At 44.5% G+C, this 16,388-nt stretch overlaps 1 protein-coding gene across 5 annotated transcripts in view; it reads left to right on the top strand.

Annotated features, from left to right (window-relative positions):
- Positions 1-16,388, top strand: part of LOC110529869 (serine/threonine-protein kinase PAK 5) — a 114,874-nt gene that overhangs the window by 42,180 nt on the left and 56,306 nt on the right. For 2 of the 5 annotated variants that reach the window (XM_021612500.2, XM_021612501.2), the window contains exons 2-3: positions 3,558-3,781; positions 8,021-8,065. In XM_021612500.2, the coding sequence (XP_021468175.1) occupies positions 3,578-3,781; positions 8,021-8,065 (249 nt within the window). In that variant the 5' untranslated portion in view covers positions 3,558-3,577. Of the gene's footprint in view, positions 1-2,330; positions 2,506-3,557; positions 3,782-8,020; positions 8,066-10,879; positions 11,084-16,388 lie in introns of those variants that run through there. The other 3 variants (XM_036985401.1, XM_036985402.1, XM_021612504.2) reach the window with 3 other exon arrangements.

Genomic DNA, 16,388 nt, shown 5'->3' on the forward strand with positions numbered 1-16,388 from the left:
GCCGACTGCGAGCCAGGCCCAGTCGCCCAACATCAGTGCCCGACCTCACTAATGCTCTTGTGGCTGAATGGAAGCAAGTCCCCGCAGCAATGTTGCAACATCTAGTGGAAAGCCTTCCCAGAAGAGCGGAGGCTGTTTATAGCAGCAAAGGGGGGGGGGGACAAACTCCATATTAATACCCATGGTTTTTGGAATGAGATGTTAGACAAGCAGGTGTCCACATACTTTTGGTCAGGTAGTGTACATCTCTGCAGCTGCCGCGACAACATCTATCCTTATCCTCTGTGATTTAGATTCCATTCCTGCTGTACAAATTGACAACCATGCCCCCCCCCAAAAAAAAAACTTACTGAAGGACATGTTATTACTATCACTCTATTGGCCTCGGTTTACTCACCGATGCTACACATTCCTATGTCTCATCTGCTCCTGCACGCGTCTCACATCTAGGATTCACACTCTGACACACTGCTGCCACATGACCATAAGCTTGACACCTAAAACACCGTACTGGGGTCGGGTCTAAGGTTCTCAGAGGATAACAGACATATCCTAACTCGACTTTATCTGGTAAAGACCCTGCGTCACCGGGTCTGAGCCGCACCAAACAGCGGGCTTCACAGACAACTGGAATCTTCAGCTTCAGTTGATCCTCCTCAACGCCACTCGAGTTACCACTATTTACGATGGCTCCCTACTCCGGAGAGGAAAGCAAGTCACAGTTCTTGTCCTCAGTCGTGTGGTGCGAAGTGCCTGCTCCCTCTGGACGGCAGAAACGGGAAAAAGAAAAAAAAAATCGACACGAGTCACTTTCACCGACCCAAACTCTTCTCCAACCAACTTGACACCACATATTGATCGGCCTGAAGGCAAGGATCCATTCTCTCAAAAAAATCTCACTCCCACTGAGCCAGTATCATCATGTTCATCATGAGGACGAAGTTCAAACTGCTTCACCACACCTGCCACCGCAGTTAATTCATCCTCATCCTCACTCTCATCACTTTTAGTTTCCTTCTGTAGCTCTTCTAAAAGTTATGTGTGATCCACCACTCCGTATTCACTCAAAACATGTTCCACTTTTCTCATTTTTTTCCTGTCTGCCATCTTCTTTATGAGATCTTCCAGAATATTTGCGCATTCCCCCATTCCATATTTACTTATAATATGCTCCACTTTTTTTCCTGTCCTCCTTCTTACCCCCTACCTCAAGGCCACCCACAATCGGTCACCCACAATCGGTCACCCACTAGCGGCCACCCACTAGCGGCCACCCACTAGCGGCCACCCACTAGCGGCCACCCACTAGCGGCCACCCACTGGCCTCATTGACCTCTCTCCCCCTTGTGCATGCCACTGCATGGTACATATACTGCTGCTGCAGCCCTAATTGCAGCCAGGTGTCTAAGGTGTGCAGCTGCAGTCAATTAAGTCTATTTGCCACACCTTGTACTGAATCATTTAGCCACCAGTTGGGGCCAAAAGCGGGTCTTACCCAGCCCTACTTAGTAAAAAATGTGCATATGTAAATCTGAATTGTCATGGACAACAAATTGGAAGAACAGATCACTTTGACGTCATATGGATAACAGAATGTGTAATTTAGCCAGAATGTGTAATTTAGCCTATTCTCATGTGAGAATAGGCTGATTGCAAACTTCACCCATATTTTAGTTTTGCAAAAAAAAAGTAGTGTGCAGTTCCACTACACGGCAAAAAAAATAATGAACTGAAAACACGACCTAGATTTGAATTTAGTTCAACGACAACCAAGCCACTGAAAATGTAGTTAAATAAATAGTTGAACTACAGTATATGTAGTGCACTACTCCCCAACACTGCCCTCCTCTCATCATTCCATCTCTTTCACCTCCTGACCACACCACCCTCCTCCCTTTCTTCTCATATCCTCCCTCCTTTCCTTTCTTCTTCCCTCCCTCCTCCCTAAATCAGCCTAATGCCTTTCCTGAGGGAGTGTAAGCAGATTGAATGAGAAAGACTCCATTAATCATCCTATCAGCTCTAGTTTGGGCACCTGTTAGCGCTACTTGTTGGGGTCCTCACTTTTTTATATTTTTATATAAGGCACTGTCACTGGCCAGAGCTACTTTATTGGGGTATTTGCATGGGCTCATGGGGCTGCTCCTCAGGTGCTCAGAGTCAGATAGATCTTCATATTTACTTAGACAGGGCTTCTTTGAAGGCACAAACATAAATTCACTAGCCTATCCCTCTCCTTAGCTTGTCTCTCTAACCATCTGTTCTGTCCCTCTGTCCACTCACCGTGGCTACTGCAGCTGGCCTGGCAGGGCTGGTCTGTATGTGTTGCTGGATCTGGTTGGCACGGCGGAGGTCCGGACCGGTGATACGGACAGACAGAGAAAACATTTGTTTCCACTAGAAGACAATGTTCCTACAGGGGAGAGAGACAGGAAGACAGGGATACAATAAGCTCCTTTCAGACCAAACCAACCGAGTGATGACAACACGGTGGATGACGACATGGTGAATCTAGCTATCTGTGCATGTATGTGTGTGTGCGTGCGTGTGTACGTATGTGCGTGGAGAACTATCCTCTTCCACAAACTGTTACCAAAGATGTCGTGGATTTGGAGAAATAAGTGATTGCCCATCAAAGTGCCAGTGAATCACAAGTAGTGTTAAACGGTTAGCCTCTTGCTCCATTTCCGCTCATACCACGAAGCCCATCAGCATTAATAGTATTATGAAACAAGCTTTGGGAAAGCAAATCTTCATCTCGCAGCTGAATCAAGTTGACAAGTCTTCAACACCATAGTAGTTTGAATAAACAGCAGACTGTCAACAAATGACATGCCAACTAATCTTCTCTTTAATTGGTATGTGAAGTGTGTGTGTGCATGTGTGCCCTCATACAGTGTGTGCGTGTGTGCTCTCATACTGTGTGTGTGTGTGTGTGTGCACGCTCGCCCTCATACAGTGTGGGTGTGGATAATGGAGGGCATTTTATTGTACTGCATAAACTAGGCTATAACATTGATTCTCTCTCCCAAATGCACTTAACCTGTTTCTCCAGCTAGTTACCCCACTGCATAATGCATAAAGAACATAAAGTACAGGTCAATAAAGCTATAAGTGTTGAAGTGGGAGATATCTCGACTAGCCTGTGTCCTAATAACTGTGTGTGTGTGTGTGTGTGTGTGTGTGTGTGTGTGTGTGTGTGTGTGTGTGTGTGTGTGTGTGTGTGTGTGTGTGTGTGTGTGTGTGTGTGTGTGTGTGTGTGTGTGTGTGTGTGTGTGTGTCAATCACAATCAACCAAATGTTGGAATTTCTCATGGAGGAATGCTGTCGAATCAAGAGACTTGTAGAATCTATGCCAAGGCGTATTGAAGCTGTTCTGGTGGCTCATGGTGGCAAAACGCCCTATTAAGAAACTTTACTGTATGCTGGTGTTTCCTTTATTTTGGCAGTTACCTGTATATTGACTTCATAATGTATGTATTAGTGGGTTTGGACCAGCTATGTCTGTTTATTGGGATTCCCAAGATTTTTCTAAAATATCTTGCTGTTTTTTCCAGGTTTGTCCGGGTTTTCCAGCATGTTTGGGAAAAAGAAGAAGAGGCTAGAGATTTCGGCTCCGTCTAACTTCGAGCACCGGGTCCACACTGGTTTCGACGAGCGGGAGCAGAAGTTCACAGGTCTGCCCCAGCAATGGCAGAGTCTCCTGGCAGACACAGCCAACAGACCCAAGCCCATGGTGGACCCCTCCTATATCACACCCATACAGCTGGCTCCTATGAAGGTAGAGTACCGGTGGACAAATGGTGTTACTCTGTCTGTCTGTATTCTCAGATCCCTTTCTTTCTGTCTTTCTTTGTTCTTTCTCTGGGATTCTCTCTCTACCTCTCCGTTTTCTCTGTCTGTCTGTCTGTCTGTCTGTCTGTCTGTCTGTCTGTCTGTCTGTCTGTCTGTCTGTCTGTCTGTCTGTCTGTCTGTCTGTCTGTCTGTCTGTCTGTCTGTCTGTCTGTCTGTCTGTCTGTGTCTCTCTAAAGTACCTATCTATACACACCCAGTGTCTTTGAGCACCAGTCTGGCTCCTTTCACCTGTTATGAGCTGTTATGTTGTCTTTATATGGAGGGAAGATGGGCAATTCTTCAACGACACGAGTACACACTTTCTCAAGACTCTAAAAAGCCATAGACCTTGTAAGAAGAGATAGAACTTCTGATAGTACCTGAGCTATCCAGGAATACTAATCTATTAACGGATTGACTGTTACATCCTTCGGCTTTCCATTATTGATCCTGGGAGTGTCTATTACTTCCAGTCACTTACATACACTTACAACACTTAAGGTGATGATTGGATGGTCCTGAAAGACAAAGTTATCTTTGGCCAAGATTGTTGCCAAACGTGAAGATATCAAAAGAGCTGCCATCCCAGCTAACAACAAACGTTCCCACAACTTTAGAGAACTTAGTCTCATTAGGTCATTAACTAACTTTTTCATAGGAATGTTCCCGTGCTGTGCAAGTGATGTTTGCAAGAGACCATTCCCTTTATGTGAAATCAAATGTACCCAGAACGTGGTTATTATGTTCTAGACACGTTTAACGAGAACGTTGCAAGAACATTTGTGTCCAGTTTTCTGTGGGTTAGGAGAATATTCCATCAACATCCCACCAAACATACACAGAACATGGTTGCCATGGTTGCCATGTTCTCAGACATGCAAAAGTTAAACATTAATGTATCTAGCTTCCTGTGGATTAGGAGAACATTCCATCAATGTCCCACCAAACACAGTTGCCATGTTCCCAGAATATATATTATTAGGATAATATTTCATCAATTGAGCACATCTTGTTACTGAGCCAATCAAGGCCCTTAGTTATCCATTCACAGCACTTTGTCTGTCAAAGATACTCACACACAGTGCCTTGAACATACAGTACATGTTCATTTATACAGTCACTATTATTCAACATGTCCTCACCTGGGATTTGAACTCACATCCTCTTGGTCCACAGTACTCTAATCTTCCTGCTATGCCACCATGGCTGTGTCATGTATCAGTTAATCTGACTATTCTCACTTATTGAAGGGCTTTCTGTCTAGTTGTCTAATGTTGGAGGGACATATTCACCTGCTTTAATGATACCCCTGAATCACTATGATCAATACAATCTTTGATTGAGTGTACTTTTAACAGAGTTGAGATTCACTTCAAAGGGCATTCACTCTATTGCTTACGCCTATCAAGTTGTTTCTCATGGGTGCTGTTGGCCTGGGTTCGAGACCCTCTACCGGAGTCCCCCTACTCTCACGTTCTTAGCAAAACACGTTAATGTCATTATTGCCCTTTTGAAATTAATTTATCAACCATTCCAATTGTTTCTATGGATATTTCATTAGAGCACTTGGAAATGTCGTTTTTGCATCTTTCTTCATTATCATAATGGTTTATAGATGTCTCCTCATTCACTCGTCTCTGGAACTGGCTACCGGCTTTGTGCCTTTGTGCACGACCTCCAGATGCTTCTGCAGGCTTCGGTGTGGTGTTTCTGGACAAAGAGATCAATGCTGCCGTTGCAGAGTTTTCATTTGACTAAAATGTTGTTCTCTATCTCCGCGAACAACTCCAGAATAATGGGAGCGTTTCCACGAGGAACAGAATAAGCGGGTTGACAACCCGAGGACAAGGCTTTTTAGCACGAGGACAAGGCTTTAAGAAATACATGTAACATGTCGGTAGATATATCCTTCTGAAAGTAATATACAGGTTACTTGGAAAAGTAACGAATAATATTACAATATTTGAAGACAGTTACTTGTTATATTACTCTGTTACTCATAAAAGTAACTGTAAGTAATTATTACCCCAACACTGGTCTGAAGTGATCCTGTAGGAATTTGTCTGTTTTTCCACATTAAAACTTGGAGATGTCTACGTTGTGTACTGTTTTGGTATAACTGGCGTCATCATCGCTTAAATGGCAAACGTGAGAATGTACATGAGAACGTACAGACACGCTACTGCAAATATACACATTCTGAGAATATGGCAACCATGTTCTGAGTACACAGTATGTTTCTATCAGAAGCAACACTACCACCTGGGACCATGTATTGGCAGCAAGTCAGGACTGTTCCAGAGAGAAAGGCAATGACGAGAGCTGATGTGATTCCTTATCAGGGACACATTGTTCTATATGGTATACATGGTGTGGATTTGAAGAAGACACAGAGCATTCTCTTTGAGATGCTTAGCTTTCAATGCAAAAACAATTAGATCAGATCGGTGTGTTGTAACTGTTGCCAAATAATGACATTAACATACTGTATGTTGCCAAGGAAATGAGAGTGGGGTGAATCCCCTAAGCGGGTCTCAAACCCAGGCCACCAGGACAAATGACAAACACACTAACCACTCTCCCAATTAGGTATACAGTATCTTTAGGGCATGTGCTTATTGGACCAGTATAGTTAGGCCCTGTCCAGATGAACTCTTAATGTAGATCTGAAACAACTTGATTGGTGTTAAATGTTGCGAGAACATTGTAACCACGTTCTAGATAAGTTCTACTTGACATTAAGGGGAATATTCTCCCAACTTTAACACTAAACATGCTGAAAAGGTTCTCAGAAGGTTCTTGCTAACATGGCTAGAATGTTCCCCTAACTAATGGAAAACTGGAAACAAACATTAGGGGAACATTATGGGTAACAAAAACGTTCTCTCTCCCTAGAATTGTTAGCTGGGGGTAACTAGTAATGGTTCAGTGCAAATTCAATATCCTATCATTCTGCTTGGCAAAACAATACAATCTCTTTGCAGATGACACTGTGAGATGAATTGCCCGTGTTTCCTCCACCTCTGTGACTGTGTTCCTCCTTGTCCCTGCCTCTTCTGAGTGTCTCCCAAATGCTGTGTTGTTGTTCAATGATTATTTATAATGTCGTTTTTTCCCCCGATAGGGGCAGATACAAGTAATAACACAGACGCATTGAATCTCCAACAGTCAGATGCATTCCACCACCGTGCTACAGCCTATGCGTGTTTATGTAGAAGCAGTCCTTGAAGTTGTAGTGCTTGTTTAGAACACTCTACTCCTTTAGGATGCACCAGAGTGGCTTCTGAAGTGATTCTATCCATTATGCCCAGGCTGTTAGCTGTTGTTGTACCTAGGGGTTCACAGCCAGTGGTAGTGTCAGTCCTACTCCCTGTCTGTGGTGTCCCCTTTCATACTGCATGTGTGGCTCTCGGCCCTCAGCCCTCACACCCTGTGTCCTATGTGTCACTACACCTGCTTTCATTTACTGTTATTACACCCACGACACGGACATACACGTTATCGTTTCGGCAACTGTTTTGATATTTTAACAATCGAACTGAATAGCTGCCACTGCTCAAATGAAAAAACGAATGAATCGTTCTTGATTGTCAACAAAAGTGCAAATAATCCTTAAAGAGAAGCACTTAGTTAGATGTCACATCAGACTTACAGTAATGGTGAGATGGCACATCACAAACCGAGACATTCAAGGTAGTTTCATTCAAATGTTCTTATAGCAGTAGACCATCATCTTAGATAAAGAAATAAGCAGCAACTTGCTTAGTTGGCTGTACTAGTACTCAATTGACCAGTATTGAAATGCTCCCTATTTAACAGTGGTCTACTGCGCAACGCTAGCTCAATTTGTAGCGGTAGCTTGTTTAAAGCAATGGGACATAGGTTATTATCTTCAGCATTAGCCGCTAAGCTAGGCTAGTTTATGAGGAGCCACGGGCATTCGGGAGAATAGGAACAAGAGGACATGACATCACAGGAAATGACATCAGATATATAGTTACTTCCTGTCTAACCTCTAACCTCAATTTACTTTCTGCCACTAGCTTAATAAAGGTTTTAGACAGCGGCAGCAAGCACACAAAAAAGTTTCTTGTGAAACTTGATCTTTCTAGAACAGCACTGTTGCCATTGGAGATATCTCTGAAGAGGGGAAAACAAGACTTTAATTATCTTACTCTCTTCACAGATATCTCCCAAGAAAATCCGGTCGGCCGAAACACCCTTGCGAAAAGTATGACTTCTACTACCCTTCAATTCCCTTTTCTGTTCTTCTCTTTTCTCTTCCTTTTTCGGTCACACACAATCACATCCACAAACCTCTGTTTCCTTTTACTGCATCTTTCCGGCACTACCTGGCCACATGCATTCCGTCGGAGGTAGTGTGTTAAGGTCGTGGTAGGGGAGGGGCATAGTACATATGACATATTTTTGCTAGTTCTTATTTTCAATCATACGCATGACCCCGAAAAGTCACTATTCTGTAACCATAGCAGGATGTTGTTTACTTTTTATTTGTATATAGTATTTATTTCCGAGTGCTCGCATTGATGTGCTGATATGGATGTGAAGTGCGTCCTCCCACGGCCTGCTATACAGAGCTGACATGGGTTCAAATACCATTTGAAATATTTGTTTTATACTGCAACGGTGCTCGATTGAGCTTGACTGTTGCCATGAAACCAATAGAAAAGCCTAGAAAGTGTAAACCCCACCCACCTGGCCTTCCAAGCAGGCGAAAGCAATTGGTAAAAGTATTTGAACGATTTCAAATAGTACTTGAACCCAGGTTCGATACAGAGCCAGAAGGGAAACCGGTCGTAAGGGTTTTGCATGTTTTTCAGAACCCTCTCTGCCGTTCCCCAGAACCTTCCCTGCTCAGCCCACAACTAACTAACCGACTGGCCTGAGCCAGTGCCATTACTCAGCTCCAGCTCACATACACACAAACCCGCACGCACGCACACACTGCAGCTCCTCTCATCTGGTAACTCATCAATGTTTCTCTCCACATAAATGAATGACATATGATGTGCAGTCTCTGGGTCGTGAAGGGACGATACGGAATAATTATATTTTCCTATTTGAAGATGAACAGTAGGTTCTCTTAATGTTTTATAAATGGCTTATAAATAGTTCATAAGTGGTATATAAATGATTGATTCTGTGATTTGAATCTTGTTTTTCTGCTTTTGAGAGCAAAGGCGAAGGTATCAGCGATTGTAGCGAACCAAACAACCATATTGTTGCTTTCCCTTTCTCTTTCCTCCTCTCCTCCCTCTTTCTCATCTCTCCTGTCTTTGTTGGTCTCATTAGAGGCATGTGCATCCATATGTGTGTGTGTGTGTGTGTGTGTGTGTGTGTGCGCGCTCACGCGCGAGTGTGTTTGTATGGCTGAGTCACAGGGTGGGTTGTGCTATATTTATCTCTCTGTGTTGGTCTGATGTCCCTCTCTCTTTGTTGTAATGACACATGAGTGATGCCACTCTACCTCTGGCTGGCAGGCCCTCCCAGCACTGTGTCGAGATGTGTGTGTGCGTGTATTGTTTGCGTGTGTATGTGTGTGTATCTACGTGTGTGTTTCTTTGCCAGGCAGTCTCCTAGCATTCTCATTGGTACTGTAAAGGGGACAGAGGAAAAGGTCAGTGTGACGTGTGTGTGTTTTGGTAGGGTTAGGAAGGTTGGTGCGGTCATTGTTGCTCAAATAACTCCCAACATCGCCCTCTGGCTGGCACTCATAGTTTATTCATTTTCTCCCCTTCAATCTCCTCCTTCACTTGTTTCCCTTCATGCTCTCCTCTCCTTTCTACCCTACTTCCCTTCTTCCCATCTGTTCTACCCTGCCCCCTCCACTCTCCTCTCCTCCGCTCCACCCCCCCCCCCCCCCCCCTCCCCTACTTTCTCTCCTTTAGAAGGTTTGGGTCTGTATGCACTCTCTCCTCTCTCCCAGATGGAAGTGCTCCATATCACTACCTTTATTCTTTATTCTTCCCCGTCTTCTCATCCAAGCCCCTTCCCCCAGAAGTAGGCTAACGCAAAGCGCTAACAGCATTTCCATGTCTAAAACATCTCTGTGGCCCTGAGGGAGAGAGTGAGCTACAGTAGCTGGCTTTGGGTTCGAGAGATAGAGCTAGCCATTGAATTATCGGTGGCGGTGAGGTGTTTTATGTTCTTGAGCCCACCACCAACCCCCTTCTTCAGAGGAACACTTTATTACCATGCTTCGTAATATTAAGCTCAGTAGTTTTTTTTTTGTATTATAAATATTGTTGGATATGTTATTTTCCCTCCCTTGCCTATCGTCAATTCCTCCCATTTGACAACATTGTATACTCTGGCAGTGAGGGGGTTAATATCGGTGTGAGGATCATGCAGCACATTAGCTTGACACCCTCATGGTGCCAGATCCTGTGAAGTACTGGGGATAATTGACCCTGAAGGGTAGTAACACAGGGACAGTGGTGTGTGTGTGTTTGTGGAGATGGGGTGGGGGGGGTTCTATATCCTCAGCTGTGTCCCTGGTTTACAGTAAGGCAGTAAGAAACTGTAAATGGTACTGGGGGAGATAGACTGGGACGGGACAAGGGTCAGTGTGACTATACACTGGCTGATGGTAGCATTCTGAGATTTACAACTGGGCTGGGATAGAGAGACCAGCATGGTGTAGACTTCAAGTAGATCAGTCACAAGGACTATGCTATAGACTTAGCAAGAGTAGAGCAGCGTGTGTGCATTTGTGTGTGTGAGAGACTGGTACACTGAAAACAATATGTCCAGCCCACTGAGAAGTGTGTGTACAGTACTACTACTGTGAGAGATTGTGGTGTGTGTGTTTGGTTGGCTACTGGAAATGTCAGTGGCTCAGTGACAGAGTCATTGACAACAGGACATCATTGCACCGTGCCAATCCCCCCGGCATGTGACGGGGGAAAACAGATCTGGATAGGGGCGGTGTGTGTGTGTGTGTGTGCGTGTGCGTGCGGGTGTGTGCGTTTGTGCATGCTGGCCTGTGAGAGTGTACGGCGTGCTGGGTTCCAGGAGTTGCAGCTGGGCAGAGTGAGTTATGGTGGGGGTAGATGGGGGTGGGTATAAGGAGGGCCTAGAGGCCCACACCACAGATGAGAGGGGAAAGCGTTGGCTGGCCCAGAGGAGAAGACAGGAAGAGAGACAGGGACTACCAGTGTCAATGTGTGAGAGAGAGAGAGCTACAACACTGGAGTCCCACAGAGAAACGATTCATACACTCTCACAGGTGGAGTATTATGGCTGTTCAAGTTGTGTTGATACGCTGGTAGAGGTTTCATCTGTCGTTTATTTTATGGGGGAGTTTCTCTGTCAGCAAACTGAAATGTTGGGTGCATGTTGTTATGTTAAGTCGGAGTTTAGGGTCTTCAAACGTGTTGTTTCTTTTGCTGTGAGTTGTGTGGGTCACACTATGCAGTGTGTGGATGTGTTCTCTACTGCGGTCAGCTATTTGGAGGGTGAAGGATTTATGTTCATCCGCGTTGTTTTCATGGGCTTATATAGTGGTTAACTGTCACCTTACAGTGTCTGACTGAAATCGATGAATTACAAGTGCTGTTTAGAAGAAGTGTGACGTTTGGTGCAAGTATGACAGAGTTATTTTGGTTCAGGAGCAGCGTCCAGGTGCTGTGATTTCTGCCCTTAAACCGGATGGGACCGGGAGGGAGAGAGAGAGAGAGAGAGAGAGAGAGAGAGAGAGAGAGAGTGTCAGGTGCCGAAACGACTATTTGAACAGCGAAGTGTAGGGTTAAAGAGTTCACACGTTACTCAGAGCACCGAGACACAATTCATCTTACCACTGGAGGTGTTAGTGGCACTGGGTTCTCTCCAAATCAACTTCCTCCACTGAGAATGGATAGTACTCAGAGTGTTCAGTTGAAAGTACCCCAGACTTCCTGTGATCTGTCTGTCAATGAACTGCATGACTGTATTACTTTGCTTCAATAATGAATGACTAATGAATAATAGTTTGCCCAGTGTTGGTTGTTGAAAGGCCACTTCTTTTATTAAATCGTTTTCCGGTCTCTATTATCTGCATGTCAATTTGATTGTACTCTGATTTCAGTTTATCTTTGTATTTTCACGCACGCACACACACACACACGCACACGCACACGCACGCGCACACGCACACACACACACACACACACACACACACAAACTCCTAGACAGAGCAGAGAGCGCATCTGTATTTCTTGGCAGTCATAGAGGCTGAAGTGGATGGCATTGATTTAAGCCTCTTTGTTTATCTTTCTTTACCTCCATCCTCTCGCTCTGTGTTCATCTCTCATTCCTGTCATTCACAGACACAGTCTCTAAGTCTCAGAGCCGTCGGAGTCACGGTCAGAGAGAGATTTGACACACTCACACACACACTCACTGTGTCCACATCGGAGGTGGATCATTGTGGATCATTCGGGTCTCGTGGTGACTGTGCACTCAGTTGACCTAATCAGCGGTGGGGGGATTCATTGCATGGGTCTACTCCACCCCCTGGTGGTTAGTTTTAGCCTGTCCCTGTGACTCCCCTGTTACACCGTAGAAATACATTGAGGACCCACTGTATCTACCCGTATACTCACTGGCCCTAGTTAGGAGGACACCATGTGGCACAACAAGCTATTGTGAAAGTCAAAGTGATATGGTATCCATGGCTTTCTACTGTCAGTAGCCTGAACACCAATGAGACAAGGAGAGGAAGATATCATTTTTTTATTTATCTGTTATTTTACCGGGTATGTTGACTGAGAACACGTTCTCATTTGCAGCAATGACCTGGGGAATCGTTACAGGGGAGAGGAGGGGGATGAATGAGCCAATTGTAAACTGGGGATTATTAGGTGGCCGTGATGGTTTGAGGGCCAGATTGGGAATTTAGCCAGGATACTCTTACGATAAGTGCCAGGGGATCTTTAATGACCTCAGAGAGTCAGGACACCCGTTTAACGTCCCCCTACACAGGGCAGTGTCCCCAATCACTGCCCTGGGGCATTGGGATATACTGGCCCTCCAACACCACTTCCAGCAGCATCTGGTCTCCCATCCAGGAACTGACCAGGACCAACCCTGGTTAGCTTCAAAAGCAAGCCAGCCGTGGTATGCAGGGTGGTATGCTGCAAAGGCAATGAGACAGAGCTGAAGCTTTCAAATATCACAAATTGACTATGCGGGTCTATTGCACTGTACTGTACTCACCTTCCATTCCTCCCTTCCATAACTTATCTTGACATATAGACATATAGATTTCAATATGCAGCCATGTACAGTGCCTTGCGAAAGTATTCGGCCCCTTGAACTTTGCGACCTTTTGCCACATTTCAGGCTTCAAACATAAAGATATAAAACTGTATTTTTTTGTGAAGAATCAACAACAAGTGGGACACAATCATGAAGTGGAACGACATTTATTGGATATTTCAAACTTTTTTAACAAATCAAATCAAAGGAGTATCTATAATGTGCTGCAAGGAGTATCAGACCACTGCAAATCTACCAAGACCTGGCCGTCCCTCTAAACTTTCAGCTCATACAAGGAGAAGACTGATCAGAGATACAGCCAAGAGGCCCATGATCACTCTGGATGAACTGCAGAGATCTACAGCTGAGGTGGGAGACTCTGTCCATAGGACAACAATCAGTCGTATATTGCACAAATCTGGCCTTTATGGAAGAGTGGCAAGAAGAAAGCCATTTCTTAAAGATATCCATAAAAAGTGTTGTTTAAAGTTTGCCACAAGCCACCTGGGAGACACACCAAACATGTGGAAGAAGGTGCTCTGGTCAGATGAAACCAAAATTGAACTTTTTGGCAACAATGCAAGACGTTATGTTTGGCGTAAAAGAAACACAGCTCATCACCCTGAACACACCATCCCCACTGTCAAACATGGTGGTGGCAGCATCATGGTTTGGGCCTGCTTTTCTTCAGCAGGGACAGGGAAGATGGTTAAAATTGATGGGAAGATGGATGGAGCCAAATACAGGACCATTCTGGAAGAAAACCTGATGGAGTCTGCAAAAGACCTGAGACTGGGACGGAGATTTGTCTTCCAACAAGACAATGATCCAAAACATAAAGCAAAATCTACAATGGAATGGTTCAAAAATAAACATATCCAGGTGTTAGAATGGCCAAGTCAAAGTCCAGACCTGAATCCAATCGAGAATCTGTGGAAAGAACTGAAAACTGCTGTTCACAAATGCTCTCCATCCAACCTCACTGAGCTCGAGCTGTTTTGCAAGTAGGAATGGGAAAAAATTTCAGTCTCTCGATGTGCAAAACTGATAGAGACATACCCCAAGCGACTTACAGCTGTAATCGCAGCAAAAGGTGGCGCTACAAAGTATTAACTTAAGGGGGCTGAATAATTTTGCACGCCCAATTTTTCAGTTTTTGATTTGTTAAAAAAGTTTGAAATATCCAATAAATGTCGTTCCACTTCATGATTGTGTCCCACTTGTTGTTGATTCTTCACAAAAAAATACAGTTTTATATCTTTATGTTTGAAGCCTGAAATGTGGCAAAAGGTCGCAAAGTTCAAGGGGGCCGAATACTTTCGCAAGGCACTGTATATTCAACTAAACCCTACTCAGGTACAACAAGTCTGGTTCAATTGGTTTTGATATATTCTCCTATATCGCCTACAGTGACTGACCTTGGGAGACGTGAAGGTGTGTGTGTGTGTGTGTGTGTGTGTGTGTGTGTGTGTGTGTGTGTGTGTGTGTGTGTGTGTGTGTGTGTGTGTGTGTGTGTGTGTGTGTGTGTGTGTGAAAGACAGAGAGAGAGAGAGTTAAAGGAAGAATAAGTGAAGTTAACTTTCTGACAGGACTTGGACTTAGATTAATGACTGTCCGTGTGCAATTAAGGCATGGTGAGTGGCTGTCTATCTGGCTGTGTCAGTGTGCACGCGTGCTTGCATGTGTGCGTTTGTTCGTCCGTGCGTGCGTGTGTGTGAAATGAAACCAGAGTGAGGTCCTGTCTCTCTCAAAGCAGTGGGAAGAAGATAACACTGGGATGCTTCTACTAGAGAGCCCTTAATTGATCTTCTCGTCTCTGTGTGGAGGCCAGTGGATCAGGAAGTTTCAGTGACAGTGATTAACTCATTGAAAAACTCCTGGAGATCCTCCTCGAGAGAGAGAGAGAGATCTGGGATTTTATTTACGACATCACTATTTATTTATTGTGGGGGCCTCTTCCATTCATGGCTGTTCATAGCCAAACATCAGTGTTTGCCAGCAAACAATTATTGGTTACAAGGTCTGCATTATGCACTTAAGGGATACAGCCGTATGCTTTGATGTGATCTGTAACACCCACTAGCCTCTATGTGGTGAGTATCTAATGTAGGCCTAGCATGATTCATGGGTCCTGGGGCTGGTAGTAGAGCATTTCCCCAGAGAGGTCAGGGGGAACGGGTCAGAGCGGTTTCAGCTGTTGCCTGGATCACATCACATCAGAGGAACACAGTAAACACACACACAGCACCGCTAGGCCTGGGGGTCTTTTCTGGGCTGCCCTAGTCTCCCGGGGGGAGATGACACATCCTACATCTAACAAACAGAAATACAATTCTAAATAGGCAGCCATTTTGAAAAAGAGAAATGGCATGTGTTTGTTTGTTGTCGTGTCATTACAATAGTCACAAGAGTTGGCTAAAGCACAGATGAGCCCAGGTTAATATCTCTGCTCTAGAGCCAGGGGCCTCATTTATAAACGTTGCGTAAATTTCACACTAAAAATCTGCGCGTGCCATTTCTGAAAAGAATAAGTAAGTAGAAAAATACTATGATTTATAAACTTGGTGTTTCTAGCAACGTGTGTGCCCAGCCCACCTGAGATGTGTTTATTTTCCTGGCTTCTATTTCCTGTGTTTGAGGTGTGCAACATCCAGTTGTCACTTAATGCTTGCTGTGTTGATTGCCTTCATTTGACTTCTGCGACTCTTTCATACTCTTTCACACGCTTGTGCCTGATTGTCCCCCCCCCCCGTTAACGCTACTACCGCGGAAGTGTCTGTAATGACCTGTCAAGTACACCCTAGTAATGGCTGAAATGGGCTCAATGGAATACATTCTCCTACCGCTGCCAAAGCTTTGTCAGGGATTTAACGTTACATTACAAGAACGAGAAGAAAGATTACTTTATTTTGATGGGTGTTCATTTTTAGTGGATTTAAAAAAAAAGTGGGTGTGTGTGTAGAGTCATTACAAATGTATGTGCATATTGTGTGTGTGTGAGTGTGAGCAAATGATAGCGTGAGTATTTGTGTGTGTGTGTTAGAGTGTCAGTGTGTGGGAGTGTGTAGGACCATGTGCGTGTGCGTAGAGAAAGTGCAAAAATACAAATAAAATACAAGGGTCAACTCGGATAGTCCGGGTAGCCATTTTTTTTTTTTTAGCTATTTAGCAGTCTTATGGCTTGGGGATAGAAGCTGTTCAGGAGCCTGTTGGTGTCAGACTTGATGCACCGGTGCTGCTTGCCATGTGGAAGCAGAGGGAACAGTCTATGGCTTGGGTGGCTGGAGTCTTTGTAA

This window comes from Oncorhynchus mykiss, chromosome 8, assembly GCF_013265735.2.
Source record: "Oncorhynchus mykiss isolate Arlee chromosome 8, USDA_OmykA_1.1, whole genome shotgun sequence".
In the NCBI taxonomy this organism is placed as follows: domain Eukaryota; kingdom Metazoa; phylum Chordata; class Actinopteri; order Salmoniformes; family Salmonidae; genus Oncorhynchus; species Oncorhynchus mykiss.